Source organism: Gavia stellata, chromosome Z, assembly GCF_030936135.1.
Source record: "Gavia stellata isolate bGavSte3 chromosome Z, bGavSte3.hap2, whole genome shotgun sequence".
In the NCBI taxonomy this organism is placed as follows: domain Eukaryota; kingdom Metazoa; phylum Chordata; class Aves; order Gaviiformes; family Gaviidae; genus Gavia; species Gavia stellata.
In genome coordinates this window covers 27424471-27437815 of record NC_082637.1, presented here as the reverse complement: position 1 = coordinate 27437815, position 13345 = coordinate 27424471, and the positions used below count along the sequence as shown (strand labels likewise).

At 36.6% G+C, this 13345-nt stretch overlaps 1 protein-coding gene, 1 long non-coding RNA gene and 1 other non-coding gene across 3 annotated transcripts in view; 1 reads left to right on the top strand and 2 right to left on the bottom strand.

Annotated features, from left to right (window-relative positions):
• Window positions 1-10802, top strand: part of AGGF1 (angiogenic factor with G-patch and FHA domains 1) — a 25788-nt gene extending 14986 nt beyond the window's left edge. Inside the window, exons 7-14 of the mRNA XM_059833228.1 lie at window positions 1451-1562; window positions 3678-3729; window positions 5882-5983; window positions 6351-6516; window positions 6760-6842; window positions 7845-7972; window positions 8911-9010; window positions 9851-10802. Of these exons, the coding sequence (XP_059689211.1) occupies window positions 1451-1562; window positions 3678-3729; window positions 5882-5983; window positions 6351-6516; window positions 6760-6842; window positions 7845-7972; window positions 8911-9010; window positions 9851-10051 (944 nt within the window). The 3' untranslated portion in view covers window positions 10052-10802. The remainder of the gene's footprint in view (window positions 1-1450; window positions 1563-3677; window positions 3730-5881; window positions 5984-6350; window positions 6517-6759; window positions 6843-7844; window positions 7973-8910; window positions 9011-9850) is intronic.
• LOC132320667 (uncharacterized) lies at window positions 9911-13345 on the bottom strand. Its single transcript, XR_009484573.1, has 3 exons — window positions 13094-13345; window positions 11730-12020; window positions 9911-9948 (listed from the first exon to the last, which is right to left on the bottom strand). It is a non-coding gene; the product is annotated as an uncharacterized LOC132320667 (long non-coding RNA).
• Window positions 12232-12360, bottom strand: LOC132320809 (small nucleolar RNA SNORA47). Its single transcript, XR_009484607.1, has one exon. It is a non-coding gene; the product is annotated as a small nucleolar RNA SNORA47 (small nucleolar RNA).

The window sequence follows — 13345 nt, the reverse complement described above, 5'->3', positions numbered from 1 at the left end:
GTATTTGTTTCCTTCTCTTTACTTGCACAGTAGCCAGAAGTAAGTAGTGGTGTCTTTGTGAAAGCTGTTTAGGGGTGTAACTTCCTGTGCTTGTGTAGAAATCTCAGTGGTAGAGTAAGATTTGTTTAGATTAGGATAGTGACAGGAGAAAAGAAAGTCTATTGCTAAAATAGAGGTTCTAGTACAGACCTCACAGTAATTCTGTGTATTAATTCTCTTCAATTAATGTGTAATATTCCTGACACTCTTCATAAACAATCATGTGTAATTCAATGGAAGATGAATTCACTGTGGTGAAGAGGATGAATGTGGAGTACTCAGTACTATTTGAAATCCTATTTTGTGTGTATTCTAGTAGCAACACGTAAGAAATGGGTATAGAGAGGAAACCTGCTGTTTTGTACCAAAGAAAGTGTTCTCCTAGGTCCTTAAGACCTCCTCAAGAATTGAATGGTCTCTTGCAAAAAAAAAAAGTAACCCATGAACAGCTTAATGCAACCAATTGGAACTATGTATATGCAAAGGATATTCCAAATAACAGAATGAAATACAGAATTAAGTCTGTACTGCAGCCTGTGCCCTGCTCACAGTTAAATAGCCAGGTTTTTTCTTCTGTTTTCATTACTTACTCAGCTACTCAGATTCTGAGTGATTAATGCCATTCAAAAGGTGCTTGCTACCATGAGGCTTTCAGATTAAATTTCTTTCTCTTACTATTTTCCAATAATCAATTCTGCAGTATTTCTGGAGTAATAAAAACTGGAGACAATTTATCTTCTAGTACCTTTTGAGCTACTGTCTTCCCATCTTACCATGTCTATTCCTAGCTGAGATCGTTGGAGACTGTTTCTGCAAATGTACATCCAAGAACAGAATTCATACAGCTGATAGAATATAATTATTTAACAGATACTGAGGCAAAAAAACATATGTATCTGCAGGCTCATCTATTATTTTTTCTTATCTGTATTGGTGCATAGGTGCTAATACGAGTAAAAACTAGTAAAATTACATTTGACATAGAAATTGTGAAATTAAAGTTCTGTATGCATTAGGTTTGTGATGTGGCGAACAAAAAAGTGCTTCCTTTTCTCAAAGTAAAATTGTATTCTAATCCGTTATGACTAATGGTCCATAATCCTATAATAGGCTAGTAAGTTCTGTTAATGTATTTATACTTCATTGCTGTAACTAAACAGTTGCACACATGTAAATAACCAGAATTAGGAAAACATTTTTAATACTTCAGTGTGTAGTCAGAAAGCCTTTGAAACATTAGTCTTATCAAAGTTTTCTCTCAGATGTGCTTATACATTTCTTTTTCTGAAAGTTGCTTAGAATTCAGCTAGATAATGGCTGACTGTATATCAGTTGTTTGAAAGCTATGGACTATAGTGGTAAAACTGTAATTTCTTGGTAGTAACAGTATTTATTGTTTTTATAATTATAGATGAAGAAAAGATCTGGCCTCCTTGTATCAGAGTAATTGTAGTAAGATCGCCAGTTCTACAGACTGGATCACTTTATATTATCACAGCTGTGAAACCTGCTACAATTGGAAGGTAAAACTGAACAGAATTTGTTACATATATCTGAAACTGTACCTCGCTCTGAAAGCTGTGGAAGCCACTGAGGATTGCTTGTCCCTACTCTTCATGCTTGTTCTCCTAGCATGCAGCAGTTGTGAGGGACTCTGAGTTAGGTTAGCCCACAGTAAGAAATTTAAGTCATGTCATGTCACATCATGCTTGCTGTGATAACAACGTACACAGTTAATGTAGCTTAGCAGTCATGGAAGTTTGTTAGCAATAACTTGATCTTGTGTCTAAGTCCTAATGGCAGCATAGCTGCAAGTCTTTCTTTGAAAACTGTTATTTTCTAGAAAGTGAGAAAACTTCTTTTCTGGGCCACTAAGGTAACTTTTGGAAATGGAAGAACACACTTCAGAAATTCAGGATCCCAGGGAAGCATATCCTGGACTTCCTCACACATTCAAATTCCAGTAGGGTTGGTTCATAATTTTTAAATAGTAAGCTGGGTTTTGTGCTAGCCTGTATGCATTCTTCCAGTTCTAATATTGAAAAAAAAAAAGTGGTTTCTTCATTGTAGATGATGAATTTAATGATGAATTAATTCTTTCTTCCATGCTTACTGAAAACCTCACTCCTTTTCAGCTGCTTTTATCTAATGCTGATAGATGTGGTTTGATTTGCTCTTATTGCTGGAGTTTTCTAGGTACGTTTATGTGAAGATTAACAGATGATGATTCTGCTTGCAATTTGCATATATGTCCTTTGCTAGCTGTATTGCTTCTTCATTCCCTAGTGTCGTGTTAAGAGTACGAGTTTGACACGTGGCTGAGGGCAACCTTCCCGTTGAGTCACAGAGTTCAAGACAGACCCCTTGCTTTCTAAACTGCTCCTCAGAGGGGAGCCTATGTGCGGCTGGATCCAGTCTTAGTCCCAGACTTGGTCAACGGTTTACGTCTAAAGAATTATGTGTGTAGCCACTTTTAACTTTCGCCTGTCAGAACCCTCTCAAGCACTGAAACAGTTTCGCAAAGTAGAAAAGATAGATTATTTATTAAGGCAACAGATACAAGTTCAGAATTGCCATTTATAAATACACTTACTGCAAAAGTCAAGCTTGCATTAGTAATTCAGTGCTCTTGTTAGTAATATTTTCCTGGGTAACATCCAACGTAGTCAGAGGCAATTCTTACCGAAGAGGCATCCCTGCTTGGGGATGAGAGAGGTCCAGGCCCATCGACCCATCCTGTAGTTGAAGTTCTTGTCCTCAAAATGCAGGGTTCTGAATGCCAGGTTTATGCTCTTGGCGAGGTGGGACTGCGTCAGTTACCATGTGCCGGTTGGTTCTTAACAAGGCTTGTCACATTTTTGAGCAAGAAGGGATTGCGGTGAGAGAAAGGCATTCCAGCTTCACTGTAGCAGCATCAGGCTGTGAGGCCTCTACCTCACCCCAGGTGCCACTCAGTTGATGTGGGGTCTTTGTCGAGAGTTGTACTGCAATCCATCACATCTTTGCAAGGTAAGTTGTTCAGCTTTTGCTCGTGCCCAAGACCAGTGCTTGCGGGAGCCTGTCAGTGCAAGATAAGCATGCCGCTTGACTTGTCTCAGGTCAGATTCTGTACTTTAGCAAACAAGCCTGTCTTCCCACACCTAGTATAAGAAACTAATACACAAATCCCTTCCTTCTACTGCAGTGTTTTTGGCCAAAAAAAACCATCTATACAGATTACTCTTTTGTTACTAGTATTACCTTCCTAATGCTACCAAGAATTCAATTTCAGCATTGAAGACTGATGCCAAGATGCACTGGAGAGCTTGAAGGATGCAGAGTTCAGACTGTTATTTACAGGCGTTGTATGAGTATGAAAGTTCAGATAGAAATGTCAGGTTTATAGATAAAAAAACTAAAGGTACAGCTTTTATCATATATTCACTGGCTACTGTGTATAGTTTATAGATGGAAGAAGGGACCTGAAGCAAGTCTTTACATTGTGTATATTGCAACATGGTGTTTTACATCTGTAAAGCTCTCCAATAGCTCAGAAGAGGAACATGGTGTTAAGGTTCAACTGAAATACACCTTTTGTAAGCCACTTATTAGACCTATTTCTACTTTGTTGTGATTTATATATCAACTTGCCTTTCCAGAGAAAAAGATGTTGGACACACAGTTCAGATTCCTGAAGTTGGAGTTAGTAAGGTAACTCTTTGTTTCTGTCTCCTGAAGGGTAGATCAGCATATGAATGAAGCTTTAGATTTTTATGGCTTTAAATTTTGCAAAATCTTGTGTTAATTTTTTTAAATAACTTCTAGAATGAGATGTGAGTTTAGCCACATTTGAGTTAGAAAAAGGAAAACACAGTATTTTACTGAATGGGAATTTAATATGATTTCAAAATCTAGAAAAGCTAAGTATTTTTTTAAATTTTAGTTTTATTAATCCACACTAATGCACAGTTAAAAAAAATTATACTTTGAATCTTGAATTTCTTAGTTATTGAACTTGAGGAAAACTTACTATGCTGTTAAGTATTAATGGTATATAAAATATTGATGTCAGCTAGTTAGAACTTTGTAACAAAGTAGTCCATCCTTGCAGTTGAGCTCAGAGCAACCGGTTTTGGTTTTTCTTCAAGGCAATTGTATAAATATGTAAGTCATGTACAGGGAATTTGAAAATTTAACAGAATTTCTTTCAGTGACAGATTGTAATGCAAAATTTTTCTTCTGGTTAAGAAAGATTAAAGATAAACTATGTGCTCGGTTTTGCTAAACACTTTAACACAGAGCATAAATACAGCACTCTTAATAAAAGAAAATGTAGATTGACAAAGACATGTCATCCAAACAAAAAAAAAAATTGATAAAGACATCTGCAAGTATCTGAAATACGCTTTACTATCTCTGTTCCAGATGATAGTTCTGATTAATCAGCCATGTACCATATTTCATACTGAACAATTTCCAGAGCAAATTTTTTCCCTGCTATTAATTACTTTTTCAGGCATGTATTTGAAATTGGGTGCATGAAGAAGCCAAAAGACTTTTATTTTTCTCTAATGTTACCATTTTAGTACTTCATGGGTTTCTGACTGTTTATATAAGAAGTTATTTCACTTTGCAGATAAGGTGTCAAAGGCAGGAAAATCAATGACTTACCTGTAGAAACAAAAAGTTAACTACCAGTTTGTTTTCCTCACTATTCATAGTTAATAGCTGTGGACCACTTTGGCATTTGCTTTTCTTGAGTCTAAAGTGAGATTTAAAAAAACAACACTACACTACACCCTGTAGGTTTAGAATCTTTAGAAGTTTGGGTTCAGAATCTTTAGAAGTTTGGGTTCATCCTATTCAATAAATAGAGGTAGGAATTAGATTAGCTATTGAATGAGCTAGTCAGTCTTTCCATCATTATGGGAGTATTCCTGTTGTAAACGCTAGCCAATCTAAAAAAAATTATTTTGCTATTTTCTTACTACTGAATGTAGCAACGGGTATTGCTCAAAGATAAGAGAAGATTTGGCTTTAAGTGAACACTTTTCTTCCCAGATTGAATCTTGGGGGTTTTTTCTTCACTATAGCAAAAGGGATCTTTGCTTGTCAAATTTGAAACTGCCACTTCTGTTTTTTACTGGAAGTCTTAGTAGGCTGTAGAAGTGGTTATTTTGGTTTGCTCAGTGGCCATTTTTAGAGGTAGTGTATATCTTTGTGAATTTGGCTCGGAGTTGTGTTATCTCTGTTCTATGTGGGCTTGGGAGCAATACCTACATAGAATTGCAACAACAAAATAAACAAACAAATGAGATTGTTAGTATCAGAAAGGATATAAAAGGAACAGCAAATGATGGCTACTCATTGTGTCTGGGTGTTAAGATGCAGGTAAAGGTGAATTATGTGAAATTTACAGAAGCATGGCAGTTAGGGAACTGTTTCAGATATGAAAGACCAATGAGATCAGATTTTTTTTTAATTGAAAGAGAAAAATAGAGTGCTGTAACATACCTTACAAGAAAAAAGCCTTTTATTTATAAGAACAGTTAAAAATGCTATTAGTGAATCTTGCAGTCCTTTAAATAAAGCATACTTGCCTCATTAGAAGTATATACTTTTTCAGTACTGAATCAGTTAATGGTCAAAATAGTTGTATTATACTTTAGCTCATGCTATTCTGGCCCATTCATTTACATTTCACATGGATGAAATTGTAAGGTGTGGAATACTCCATTAAGAGTACCAGAGCCACTCAGTTACAAGGTCTCAAAATATGTTCTGAAATTTTACTTTAAAACAGCATGTAAATTGTGAAGTATTTGCATAATAAGAACATTTCACTTAAGCTTCTATTTATCAGTTCCATGCAGAAGTATATTTTGACCATGACTTGCAAAATTATGTTCTTGTGGATCAAGGCAGTCAGAATGGAACAGTTGTTAATGGAAATCAGATTCTCCAGGTGAGTACCTGTTATTGTTACAATGCTGTGTACATTGCAGAAAACTGTAGTTGCGGTCATTTTAAATATGTTATGGCAAATCACTAACAATGTCATTATGTGGCTTCTTTCACACATTAGTTTCTTCCTTGGTTCCCTTCTGGAAGCCCCCCTACGGCCACTTAAAATAGTTCATGTTTGGTTTATATTAGGAAAAATCCACTAGAGTTGCAGTTGCTAGAGTGAAATACCCACTGTAGGTAAATACTTGCCTGCATTTGTGAGACCAAGCTGAATTACTAAATTATGAGCAGTATTCATAAAATAGAGTTCGTGCCCTTCAGTAGTAACTAATTAACAAGGCTGCCAAAACTTTCTTTTGCTGTAGCCTAAAATAAAATGTGATCCCTACATCTTGGAGCATGGAGATGAAGTGAAGATTGGTGAAACTGTGCTTTCTTTTCATATACATCCTGGCAGTGATACTTGTGATGGATGTGAACCAGGACAAGTCAGAGCACATCTTCGCCTGGACAGGAAAAAGGAATCTTCTGGTTAGTCATGTTATCGTGGGTTATGTTTTTTATAATAGCTCTTCATAAGCCTAATAATTACTTCAGTTTTCTTACAATTTTCTTATCAACTGGGAATAGTTCTACAATACATTATGATGTATTTTCTTCTTGGTATGTGTGTCTGTGTAATAATGTTAGAACAAAATTTCTCACAGTTGTGTTACGTTTCAAAACATTGTTACATTATTAATTAGAAATTAAATCCTGTATTCTTCCTTTTAGTTTGCCCAGCACTTAGCAAAGAAGAGAGAGAGTTAGTTAGAAGAAAAGCATTAAAACAAATACGGGTAAAATACGGTTTACAGGTGAGTTTACAGTAGAAGTTGATGAAGAGTTTGAAGTATACATCTACTTTGTGGTTCCTATTTTAAGCCATAGACTTCAGTGAATAAGGAAAGTTTTCAAATGCACTCAAACTTGAGCCTGGTAGTTTAACTCAAGCTTGTCTTTTGTGCACTAAATAATTACTTACAAACCTCTACAGAGAGAGATGATGGTAACAGGGCATGAAGGTTCTGTTAAAAGTTTAGGAAAAGAAGATCTGCTCCAATGTACAAGATTCCTCATTCTTTTGAGGTTAAGATTTCTTAAGACATTTCTATTTTTATTTCTGCAAATTAAGTTTGCACTAAATTGCAGTGCTGTCTTGTTTTGGAAAGGAAAAATAATGAGCAACTGAAAAAATTATGGAAGGAAGATGGAAATTTTTTAAGTTTTACTTTTAAGTCAGCTTTGTCATAGAAGGATGCCAACGCAAATATACAGGCAATCTAGTATATAAGTATTCAAGTTACTTCTGGTTTACAGATTATTTTAACTACGGGATTACATCTAGCACTTGTAGTAAGTATTGGGGTAGAAAACAGAATGGCATTGTTCCTCTCAAATTCTTCACCTACCAAAGTTCTGTCATCTATTCTGAAGAAATAGTTGCTGAGGAACAGGCTAAATGTTTAAACCAAAAGCCAGTGGCATGTCCATACGGTTTTCTGCTAATATGGAGAGATTGATTCTTCATACCAAGAGAAGATTCAAGAGAATATGTTAATTTATTTACAGCCTCTGTGAAATTAATGAAATAGGCAATATTACATTATTATGTGATGATGGCAATAACATACCTTACAAGGTATGGCTGTAAGGTGGGCAACTACTAAATGAGAACTATAGTTTTTTGTTGTAAGACTTAGAATTAATGAAATAGGCGAAAGCTGCATTACTTCTGGAGGGAAGCAGTGAAGTTATCAAAAATAAAGAATTTAAAGCCCTCTTTCTTTGCTTTGATGGAATTCAATCTGCTTATAAAGAACACAGAGTATGAAGACAACAAAGCAATGAAGAATCCAAAGTACAAAGACAGAGCAGGAAAACGCAGAGAGACCATTGGAAGTGAAGGAAGCTTCCAGAGAGATGATAGTCCAGCTTCTGTTCATATGTAAGTTGGGGGGGGTGGTATGTGAAAATCCTCCATGTCCTTCTCTAGTGAATCTTAAAAAAATTACTATAAAGTATCAGTGAGTTACTAGGATACAGTTTATTAGATTATGAATTACCTGTATATAATGTGTTAGGAGAGCTAGAAAATAGTAAGCTATTCTCATTTTCCAGTTCATAGGCTCTTTTTATTGACTCCTCACCTTCTGTACAGAATTCAAATTGGCAGTAAGCATGCTTAGATCACTTTCTTAGCAACTCAAAAAATGAAGGAGCTCCCCAGCTGCACTACTGACACCTTCAATAGTGTGTATTTTTCAAGTGTTCCATTTTTCCTATCCAGTCCCAGTAATAGTGCACATGCACAATTTTCACCTGCAGTTTCTTTCATTGTCAACATGCAGCCTATCAGAGAAGATGCATTTACATACCTCTTAAATGCCACTTACTTTAATCTTCCTCTCTAATTATTCCTTTGCTTCTGTAGTTGCTCTTGGGGGTGTTGTTTGTTGGTTGTTTTAAGAAACACGAACTTGTAGGTGCTTTTAAGTTAGTAAAAGGAAGTGTAAGACAATGAAGTATGTGCATTAGGATGATTTGGTGGTGAGGTAGCAATACTGCCTTTTCCCTAGTGCAGTCAATTACCACCCACCCATGCTGTGTCTTTTAACTCCTGAAGTAAGCATATAGTTGAGGAGTTTTAAAGTCTGTATTGACCAGAGGCTTGGAATAGCTTTAGTAACCAAAGATATTCATGGAAGAACTTGCAAAAGGTAGCACTAGGGTCTTCTGGATAGCTTTTGATGGAAATAGGAACAGCATAGTAGTTCTGGTTTCTAGAGCAGCATACACATGCACATTTCTGTCCTTCAGTATTTGAGCAGAAAGCATACTCTGTATTAACTCTTGCTTATCAGTTATCTTAAACTTTCTTCAAAGTGAAATCAGCAACAGCAACAAAGGACATAAAATGTTGGAGAAGATGGGATGGAAGAAAGGGGAAGGCCTGGGCAAGGATGGTGGTGGTATGAAGGATCCGGTAGGTCTCTCTGGTGTTTACTTGGAGCAAAAACGAATAGAAATGTATTCACAATGAAAAATGTCTAATTGTAAGCCCCTATTCATACTTAAAACATTTTAAAATCCTGGTTAGGAAGGAAAAATCTGAGTAGGACTAATCTCAAATAATTTTTTACTTGATTAATGAAGTATTTTGAAATTTTTCAATTTTGTCCCTTCAGTGTAAGATGCCAGTAATGTCTATATTTGTTAGGTAACTAAGTAAGGGAGGACAGACAGCTTCTAGCCATTGAATTAACAATCTCTCATTTGAATACAAAGTCTGGAGGAAGATTGAAATAATTTTAAGTGATGTGAATTCAAGATGGGCATACGGTGGAATCCTTCACTTTCTCTGAGGCTGATGTAGGACAACAATCAAGCTAGATGACAGGCCATGAGAGGTAAAAAGCTGGCTGAAGTCACTGTAGCCGCCAAGTTCTGGGCATCTGTGGCAGCCATGTTAGCCCGCCCCATTTTTGTCACCAGAGATGTTTTGTCTTTTGGCAGTAGTGCTGCTCAGAGCCACACCATACCTTTTGTTGTCAAACTACCCAGCACGGGAATCATACACTATTCACTTGGTGAGGAGTGCTTCACAGTAATGTTAGTGGCAGGTGACATCATTCAGCACCCTAGATCATAGTTCTAGAGGTGGTGATTTGACGCATCATTTTAACAGTACTTTAGATGTTCATGTATAATCTAGGTATATTAAAGAGAAGTGTGTGGGGAGGGGGGGTGGAATTAGTATTACAAAATATGATTTAAAGTATTTATAATACCTGACATTAAATACTGTTGTAACTGCATTTGACAGATCCACCTTCAGCTACATAAGACGCACGCAGGTTTGGGTACCAGTAGACCAGCCTCAATTGAAGATGTTCAGATCATCCAGAGCAAGAATAAAAAGAACTGGGATAAAGCAAGAGAAAGGTTTGCTGAAAACTTCCAGGAACCTAAATCACAAAGGGATACACCTAAGATTATGCCTTGGGTTAGAGGGACAGTAGAGTAAAGTATCTGGTCCCACAGCAGGGTAATTCCTGTATGTAAATAGTTGGGAGAGAATTTATTTTTATTCTTTTTTTCTTTTGCTAAAGCAGAAGTTTGGTGATATGTAAAATACAGTTGTGGAAAAAATTATACAAGATTAACTCTATTATGTTAATTAGTTTTCTGTAGTCTTCATGCTTTTATAAAAACACATTTTTAATAAATTAATGGAGTTTAGCGGGATATTCAAATTTAAGTACTTGAAAGTGATTCTCATCGTGAGCAGGAAGTTTCTTCAATTGTGTTTTTTAACACAATTCTTCATGGAAAGTCAAACAAAACATCTGTTAAATTTAAATATGATGCCTTTAACATTTGAACAGTGATTTAAAAGCAAGCTGAAACAAACGAAAAAAAGAAAAAGAAAACCCCCGGAACCTTACTAACAGTCTATCATACTGCCTTTTCCTCTTTTGTATGTTTACTCATTGCCATGAAATGCTCAGCAAGAGGTACACCACTCTTAAGTTCATACAGTTCAGAACCCGTCACATGTCTCAGCTTACCTTAAGGGGAAAAAAAACTTTTTTAAATGACTCATCAGTGCTGTTCAGAAATAAATACTGTACTCCGTGAAACAAACTACCAGCATGGGTGAAGAAAACAACGTTCAGAGACGGCTTGTAGCAAAATTTTCTTCTGTGAAGAACTTGCTTGAGATTTGTTTAGTAAATCTGTATCATGCCTTTAAAAGAGGAGGTATGTTTAGGAAACTGCTGTCTGTGTGTGTTATTTATTAACTTCTTGTTCTGATACATCCATTGCTGGCAATGGAGATTATGCCACAAAAAAACCCCACAACCAACAATTTTTGGTGGGGAAGGACTGCCAAACTGAAGCTAAAAGCTTGGTATTTATTGAATGTTCCTAAACACAATAAACCATTGTCAATTTAAGCAGCGTGCTTCTTGATACTATCTTGTGCGTATGCTGGACAGGAGTACTCTTCTAAAATGAGAAAAACTTAAATGCTGTTTTAGTCAAGTGGAAGTTCTGACACTTATCCAAGTAAGGGTAACTTGGCAGTCTCATCATCCTATTGGATCATGGAGGCAACTGTAAAGCACTGTTGAGTAAAACCAGGGCAAGTTGCTAGCTATTTATGTTAATACATCTTTAGATGCATGCAATAAAGCAAAATATTCAATCTGTATTATTTAAATAATTAAAGGACACAGGGGTTTTTGACAACCTGAAGAACACCTTACTTCAGCAGTATAGAGTTGAAGGTACAGTTATGAGCACTCCTAATGCCTGCAGCAGCATTGTTTCATTTAATTATAATTGGTTCACTGTTTGCCTTTGTAAGCAGTTATTTTTTTACTGTTTTAGTGATAGTTACGAATTATTGGCTTACTTTGCTGCTGCATTCCTTTATATTGAGAACTAAACATTTTCGGAGGCTACCTGTGTCTAGCTGTGAAAAAAATTTTTCTGTATGAAACAGCTATGTTAAATTTAGTTTACCACCTATCTAAAAAGGCACTTTTACTACTAGGAGGAAAAAAAAAACTGTGTGCTAAAAGAAATGTTTTGCCTTTTTTGTGTTTTTTTTTTTTTAAAGTTGACCTCTGTGGTCTTGATAGTAAATCAAACTACAAATCTTAACCTAAAGAGTGAGCAAGACATCTTGTACATACCTTAGCAGGAACCTTAGCTTTCCCTCTCCTCAATTATTCAAGTAACAGCTCTAAGAAAAGTCAGTCACTGGTTTATTGTTGCGTTGCAAAGAAGAAACTTGAAAGGATTTAACTGACTTTGCATTTCATAAAGTTTTTGAAGTAAGACATCATTTGCCCTCTGAGAGGGGTGTGGTCTCGTGCAGTCAAGCACTGACTGCAGCTTCCTCTTTCAACAGTTTCACATGAAGGGTTGAAGCTTAGTCTCCGTTTAGCGTTGGTGTGACAAATCCCATTATCTCTTGATGCTGTCTAGGAAAGTGGAAAAAGCAGTGTCATTAATACACAGCATTGTTAACAACACAACTGAAAATAAGGTCTGACTAATCCTCATCAAGCAGTTGTGTGCCTTTATTGGAAGTAGGAAGTAGGGCTTTCCATCCCCTACTTTAGTGACATCTTAGAAAGTTTTAAGTACAAATGAGTTAGGTGAAAGCCACCAATGGTCTATAAGCCTTATGTGCAAATGCAGTACTGCTGTCCCTCATGTCAGGAGGGGAACATGAGTTGCCATTGCACTATTATAATTTTGGAGGCTATAACCAGTAAGATACAGCATAAAGTTTAACTGTCTTACCTTCTCAGTCCTCCAACCATCCTGTTGTCTCTTCCAACTTATGATACTTAATATTCATCACTTAGACAAAATTTGCTTTTCTATACATTGAGTCAAAAGTTTTAGCAGTTTACTGTGTGTATATCTAAATATTGCTAATGAATAATCTTAAAGCTGTTAGGAATAACATTACATTCCTCAGTTTATATAAAAAATTTTTTATAGTCCTAATAATGAATTTTGCAAAGTACCAACTTACTGAACAGATTTCTGAACTTTAAAATAAACTAAGAAGAGTAAGTATGTTCATATCTTCAGTGCTGAACAACCCAGCTGGCAAGTAAAAACAGGAGTGCATTCATCATTGTGTGAAAGCCACTGCTCTAAACATCTATGCTAATTGGGGCTCTGAACTATTGTATACACATGAAATATTTTTACAAAATATACTATAGATGAAACTGGAGTTTCTGTTCGAGCAAGAACAGACCCTTTCCTGATGCAACTGGTTGTATGAAGTGCACCTGACAGGGGCTTTCAGCCAGTAGGAGCAGCAGGAAGAGTTGTCAGAAATAGCATCCTGTTATGAACAAGATGTATTTAAATGTGCATACCAACAAATTTTTATCTATCTGGACTTTTTGTAAGTGCTGCATATCTTTGTGACCACGGAATGTGGAATTTCTTTCTCATCCAGTTGCTGCCTTACAAACGTTTTTCATCCGCATCTGACTTGAATCCGGCAATACCTCTCTGTTGATGAACATACCTGCGTGCCGGTTTCTGTGGCCCTGCTAGCACTGATCTTGGTACAGCCCCACCGTGTAGCGGGGCACTATCCGCACTCATCCGTTTACGCTGAAGTGACTCGGTGTTATTTCAGCACTGCAAACAGGGCACACGCTGCCTCTTCTGCTGCTCCTCAAGCTCCTTGGTTAAGGCAGGGGCAAATCGAGGGTTATGGCCTGGCCGTCCCGGCGGCGGGGCCCTTCCTGCGCGCACAGGCAGCTCTGTGCCGGGG